Genomic DNA, 7,500 nt, shown 5'->3' with positions numbered 1-7,500 from the left:
GGTGTTCAAAACATACTTTATAATCTCATTTACATATACATATATTAAATATGTGTTAATTTTATTCATATAATTTATTTTTGTTCATTTAATACCAAATAGGTAGTATTTACTTATACTTAAAAAAAACGTCATTTTCTCTTTATAGAGTATATAGAGAGCAATACAAGTCTACAAAATTTCAAGTATGGGCCCTCAATTCGCTTTATTTAATAAAAGTAACTTTCCCCAACTCACAAATGAATTAGGCTATGTCAAGTTGTGTCCAACTGTTTAATTATGTAATTAAAAATTATTCTATAAAACTTTTATTCCTACACCATATAAATGTAATTAAAGGAATTAAAACTAGACATGTAGATTCCATATTTATCTAATTTTATAATGGTTCAACTCATCTTTGATTCAATTTCTAAATGGATTTACGGTTATCTTGAAAATCAATTTGGATGCGAGACTTCATTTAAATCAATTCGAAAAAACTAATCCGAAATCAACACAATAAACTTAATAAATACCTCAAGTTGCAATTTGACAAATAATTTAGTGAACGTAACAGGTGATTAAACTAAAATTTTATGTTTTAGAATAATATAAATTATTTACAATAAAAACTAGAATTCTACATTATATCTAAATATACTTTCTCTGATTTTTTCGATGATATACTAATTAATGAATATTTGAGAAAATATGTGATTCAAATTAGTAATTGGAAAAAAGTAAATAGAATATAGAAATTGATGTACTCGATTATAAAAGAGATTATTTGCTTTTTATTTACTGCAAACTTATATAGTCAAGGCCATACAAATCGAGATGACTTCAAGGGAGGTCAACTTTTGAGTTGACTCACTTAATTTTGGTGTGGTAAGTGTTTACCAAAATAATAAAGATATTCAAAATCATATGAATAGAAGTTGTATTGGATGAAGTTAAAAGGTGTTAAGAAAGGTGGATTCGGTAAGTTATCTGATCTTACATATATAGACTTTAACTCGATATTAAAAATTGATTTACAATAACGTAAAAACCAATGTAGGAGTAAGATTTGATTTTGATATGTTCGAAAACTACTCAAATCGACTCGATGACCCAAATATAATTATACTGTAGGATATTTCAGTTTCTAAAAGTTTAAAATTCTTATGGTTTTTAATAATTTTGTGATGAAAAAAACTCTTAATAGAAATTTCTTAACAATTTAATATTCTTATCAAATTGATGTGTATAGGGGGAACATTATTATTTTAATTGCATCTAAACTTATGGAATTTTGTCCAAAATTCTTTCCTTGTTCTATACACACTTAAAAGCAGAAATTAATACTTTCTTCGCTTCAATATACTATTTTTATATGTTATTTTGACACTATTATTAATACTTTTTAATTTTTATTATATTATACTTTATATGTTTGATTTGTGTCCATTTAAATTTAATTTATATTAATTATTTTAAACTATTTAATTTTGTACAACTACAAACACAAAAAAATTAAACTAATGCATTGAATTAAATGTAACACATGTACTAAAAGACAAAGAATAAGAAAAGTACATTTTTATAGAAGTAAAACATAGTTGCCTAGCATCTTTTTCGTGCATTTCACAATTATAGTCCCTATTACATATCAATATATGGGCTTAAAAAATGTGGATGTAGCACAAACTTATCTTAAATTTGATTATATTTTTTATGCATTTCACAATCATATAAATTGAATGTAACACATAAACTATCACATTGGTTTTTGGCTATAAAAAAAAAAAAAAAAACAAAGTCAACCAAATGTCTTAAATGAATGATTATAGTCTTATAATGTGTCATATTCTCTATGAAAGACGTACAATCTAAACAAGCTTGTATGAGGATTACTTCTAATCCTACATTAAGTACTAGAGTATATCCTTCATGTTATAGTCCTTGTTGCCATGGGAGCAACTACAATATATATAAAATCAAGGACAAACCCAAGATATTAGTGTACGATGGGACTGATTAACGTACACCCATATCTAAAAACGTGTGGAATAAACTCCGTTGTTATTGAGTTTTTTTGTTGGATGTTACATAATTTAGTATCAATAGAATCATTGCATTAATTTGTGTGACCTTGTGCAGCAACTGGTCTTAATGGGAGTATTGCAACTGCACAAGAGCATTTATCAATTGGTGTGGGATTACTAGCTGGTTCTGCAGTCATGACATTGACTCTAATATGGGGTACTTGTGTTCTAATCGGAAAGTGTGATCTTGATTGTTATCGCGCTCGTGATGAAACTGACACTAAAGGATTTAATTTAGTAGGTATGTAACGAGTAGATCTATGACCGGTCAATGATGTTAACTGACAGCATATATTCAAATTATGTTTTAATTATTTTTTGTTTGTTTTATTGGTTTATTCATCAGATTCTGGTGTTGCTACTGACATATGGACCAGTTATGCTGCTAGGATTATGACTCTTTCTATCATACCTCTTTTTATTGTTCAATTGCAAAAGCATCTCCATTCAAGCTCAGGGAGAAATTTGGCTGTTTTGATTGCCCTCATTATGTCTATTCTTATGCTCATAAGCTATTGTCTTTATCAGGTAATTATAATTCAAAAAGTCAATTTGTCATACTCCACAAAATATATATTAGTTTTTCGAGGATTATTATTTTGAAAAAAAAATACATCCTTTAACCAATAAATGAAATATACATTATGGCATAACATATCACAGGGATTCATCAAATAGAAATTTTGTTAGAGTATATAATATATCCTTGAGTCTCATTTATCAGTTTAAACTTTTGGTTGAATTGATTCTTGATATGGTATCAGAAATCAATGTGGCAAGATGTTACGTATTCGAATCTCAACAACCCCTCATTTAAAGTGGAATATTCAGCGCTTATGCGCATTCACACTTCTAGCTCAACGGACTCTCTATGAAAGGCATGTTAGAGTATATAATATATCATGGGGCCTCAACCATCAACTTAAACTTTTTGGTTGAATTAGTCCTTGACAAATTTATGTTGATAGTTGTAATCCTAGTTAATGTTAAATAGTAATACATGAGATCATTTTGGATTAGAAATGCGGATACAACATATCTTTCTCAAATTTGAAATTAAACATTCCACTTGTAATCTTAGTTAATGTTGAATAAGTAATACATGAGATCATTTTGATTTAGAAATGCGAATACAACATATCTTTCTCAAACTTGAAATTAAACATTCCACTTGTAAGCGAAGGATGAAATAGATTCAAAATTTTAGCTCTGATACCATGTCAAAGATTTAATTCAACAAAAACTTATTCTTATAGTTAAAGTGCAAAATATGTTATATATAGTATAATTTATTTTGATAGAAACTTTTTCTCTCTTATGGTGCGTTTATGATGGAAGAAATAAAGGAAAAGGAAATAAAGGAATTTAGAAAAATGCAAAATCTCTTGTTTAGATGACAAAAGGAAGATTATGGATTTGAAAGAAGGGATTTTGAGGGATTAGGTGAATGATTTTTGTTAAGGTCTTAATCTCTTTATAGTTAGAATGATTTAGAGGAAAAACTCTCATCTTTCTTTATTTCTCCTTTTCTTCCCTCCTAAACAAAAAAAATTACTTTTCTTTCTTTCTTTTCTCTCAAAAATTATTATCCAAACATTGTATTAATTAGTACGTCTAATTGAAGTGCATGCATGCGACAGATTTTCCAACCATGGGTTCAAGCGAGAAGACTAGATTATGTGAAACATAAGCGGGTCATGACAGGATTTCTTAAACATTTGAAACAACATGCTCTTGGACGACTTTGCAATCATGACGGTAGCCCTAACATGGATGTTCTAGCAAAGTTAGTTTCCAATACAAATATTTTATCTTTTATTCATAATTTTTTTTAACAAGTTTAGTTCTTACTTCTAGTTCATTAAAATATGTATAGGGATAGATCGCTCTTAATTTATTTATTGGATGGTTTTTACATAATTTTAAATTGATTTTGAATTCAAGTCAAGTCGTATTCGATTACAACGGTAAACATTGGATTGTCGAGTCTGTTACAAATACCTTTACATCAGAACATAGGCGGATGCACTATGTGACAATGGGTAGCATAGGCTAACCATGTTTTTTTAAAAAAAAATTTATTATCTGTGAATGGGCTATGATAATTGTGAAGAACAAACAAGAACAAAAATGCACAAAAAACCCAAAAACAGAGCACACACAACAATAGAGACAAACACAAGACTTATGAGGTATTTAAGGATACCTCCTCTTCAAACAAGGACTACTTTCATTAATATACTCAACAATACATTAATGACAACCCACACAAGCTTTAAGAACAACCTCTCAAAGCAAAAACCTCATCTTTAATGGTGGTCTCTCACAAACTCACTAATACAATGAAGAACTCTCTTTGAATGAACCCTAGTTGCTTCTAATGCATTAGCCTTGCTCTCCTTACTCCTAATTATGCTCTAAGACTTCTTAAATAGCCATATAACATTTTAGAAAACCCTAGGACAAATGGCTAAAAAGCCCACAAACTTTCCCGCACAAAATAGAAAACTGACGAATTTTGGGTCTGATGGTTGCTTGGGTCGAGCAACATTGCTCACCTGGTCGAGCGGTAGTTCAGTGCTCACTGGATTGTTGCTTCTTCTTGGCTGGACCGAGCCATTCTTGCTCAACCAGTCGAGCGGCCTGCAGAGCCCTTTGATCTTCACGCCTTCCCATCATTAAGACACTCTAAATAATCTTCATCTTTCACTTATTGAGTGACCAAAACATATGCTTCAATAACCCATGACACTCACATCTTTTCTTTCAAAAGTGCAAAATAAAACATGGACAACCAAGTGATCAAAAGCATCACCAAACTCATGGGAATTGGTTCTTGACTCAACATTGTCCTTTATTTTTGTTACCTTGTATTTTCTTCGTTCCATTATACTTGCTACATTTGACTTGTTACGCAATCTAATATGTTATTTTATTCATTTATATATTAGAAATTGCATATCTAAAAATTATAAAAAGTCAATTTTATGAAAGTATGCGATTAAACGATTCAAACAAGATCTCAATTGATATATAAAATAAGCTTGAGCGATGGATAGTGTCAATAACCATAATATAGCAAATATTTCAGAACAGATGAAGTATTTCAGTATGTCAAACTTTGATCACTTGTAACTTGTAACTTTGTAGATACAATGTGGATGACATTTATCGTTCTTTTTTATTTATAATGGCAGTGACATGAGATTAGTATTGTGATATTTCGCTTATACAAGCCAATTTAGAGTTTTGAAAATTAAAATGTTTGGGTTGTTCATTTTACAAATAAACCTCGAATTTTTTAGTTCTAGATCCGCCATTGCATCAAAGTATGTCGGTTTTATTTATTGTTTGACGTGTGACAGGGTTTACGAAGCAATTGATCAGGATGGTGATGGTGCTCTTTCAGAAGGGGAGCTAAAAGCATTTGTAATAGGGATGCATTTAGAAGGGATGAGTGTGGGGACAGATGATATAGTTCATAAAGTACTTCAAGAGTTTGATACAGAACGACGTGATGGAAAAATAGATTTTGATGAGTTCAAAAATGGAATTTCAAAGCTACTTTCTGGTTTTGTCAAACGTGACCGTGCTCCGCATGAATCTACTGACAATATTAAATACATAGATGCAGTTGATGAGGTGATTTCTTCATTGGATTTTTTGTTTTTACCATCTTAGATCCTATCCTACCGTATCCGTATCAGAAAATCAATTCAATTAAAAGTTAAAGTGAATGTTTAAAACGTTATTAATTTTACTACTATGATAAATTTAATTTAAATTAAAATATTTAAAACTTAATAATATGATGTTTAGGAAAAGTAATTTGTATTGATGCTAACTAATGTCACATAATTCGCTAATCGTCTCGTGAATTACGAATTAAAAAGAGCGATTTATGATGAATATTGATCAAGTCGCGAATCTAAAAGACGAACTAACCAGCGAATTATATTTCACTGATATGCTAACATCTAAATAATTCTATAGTACTAGTGAATCCCATAATTGAAGTCATATACAAGAATGAAATCAGAATAATTTAAACAAGTTTCCTAAAGCTACATGATTGAGAAATATTGATAGGCACTAAATCCTAACTTTACTAAATGATAATGATTACAAAATAATAATAATAAGATTGACATTTTTGATGATACTAAATCTTTTTTATCAATTGATGTCAAAAACTAATTTACTTGTAGCTATTTTTATTTAAATATTTTTTTAATCATACTTTAATTAATAAGAAAATCAAATTACTTTGATTTCATTTTAATATAATAAACATTTGAAATTACATGATTATGGTAGTTGACGTTTAAAGCTAACTATTATAGAATAATCCATGTCATTTACTCTATTGCAACTCCTTATAAGCTTACACAAGAGTCATCAGTTAGACTAAAAGTGTGGATACTATTCATTCTCTTTTCAAACTTGACATTAAATATTACATTTGAAGTGACAGGTGAATGAGATTTGAATTTATAACTTTTTATTAAGTAGATTTTAAATGTCATGTTAAATAATAATGAATTCAACCAAAAATTTAAAATCATTTGTAAAATATGTTATATAATGTTAACCTAAAGGAAATAATTCATATTAAATTGCAGGAAGCAGAAAAGGAGCATTTCTTATTGGGTGATTTTTGGGAAGAAGGAGAAAAAATAGAGAACACAAAACTAACAACAATAAAAGCAATATTACTTCTGGTAGCAGGTGCAATAATAACAGCAGCCATTGCACATCCATTAATAGATGTTGTAGAAAATTTCTCAGATGCAACAACCATTCCATCCTTCTTCATCTCCTTCCTTGTGTTGCCTCTTATTATTAACTCTGGTGGAGCTTTTCAGGTCATTTATTTTGCTTCCAAAAAGAAGAGAAGATCTGCTTCTCTTGCTTTCTGCGAGGTTTGTTTCCAATCTTTATTTTTAACATAAACTTATTAAAAAATAAATACAAAAATATCTAATATTACCTCGGTTCCTTTTGTTTGTCCACTTTATTTTTTACGTATTTCAATGTAAATTTTGAGACTCAATCTCATAATATGCATAATAAAAATTTGTAAAAATTTTATAAGTATTAAAATTCTTTGGATCAAGACGAATCTAAAAAGATCTCACATGAATATATTTTATCTTGAACATATACTTTAAAAATCAAATTTAAATTTTTTTCATAAAGTGAAAAAAAAAACTTAAAATGGACAAGCAAAAAGAAATAAGAAATAGTAGTTTAAATTTGCTATATAAATACTTTTAAAAAGCTATCACTTTCGTTTGGAAATTTTAAAGAAAAATAGGATTTCTTAATAATTTTGCTTACCCAAAATCATCTTAAGGGGTAATAGGATTCTAACCCTAGGTCATTATTTGAATAAATACTCTGGCCCTTGAATATTGAGTCGTATAAAAGG

At 28.9% G+C, this 7,500-nt stretch overlaps 1 protein-coding gene across 1 annotated transcript in view; it reads left to right on the top strand.

Moving 5' to 3' along the window:
• The window catches only part of LOC130809493 (sodium/calcium exchanger NCL-like), a 9,808-nt gene that overhangs the window by 1,259 nt on the left and 1,049 nt on the right, over positions 1–7,500 (top strand). The window contains exons 2-6 of the mRNA XM_057675291.1: positions 2,125–2,310; positions 2,416–2,597; positions 3,710–3,855; positions 5,435–5,711; positions 6,692–6,991. Coding sequence (XP_057531274.1) covers positions 2,125–2,310; positions 2,416–2,597; positions 3,710–3,855; positions 5,435–5,711; positions 6,692–6,991 — 1,091 coding nt within the window. The remainder of the gene's footprint in view (positions 1–2,124; positions 2,311–2,415; positions 2,598–3,709; positions 3,856–5,434; positions 5,712–6,691; positions 6,992–7,500) is intronic.

The sequence above is a fragment of the Amaranthus tricolor genome, chromosome 3 (genome assembly GCF_026212465.1).
Source record: "Amaranthus tricolor cultivar Red isolate AtriRed21 chromosome 3, ASM2621246v1, whole genome shotgun sequence".
Classification (NCBI taxonomy): domain Eukaryota; kingdom Viridiplantae; phylum Streptophyta; class Magnoliopsida; order Caryophyllales; family Amaranthaceae; genus Amaranthus; species Amaranthus tricolor.
The sequence above is the reverse complement of the archived record's forward strand: the minus strand, read 5'-3'. Positions and strand labels throughout refer to the sequence as shown.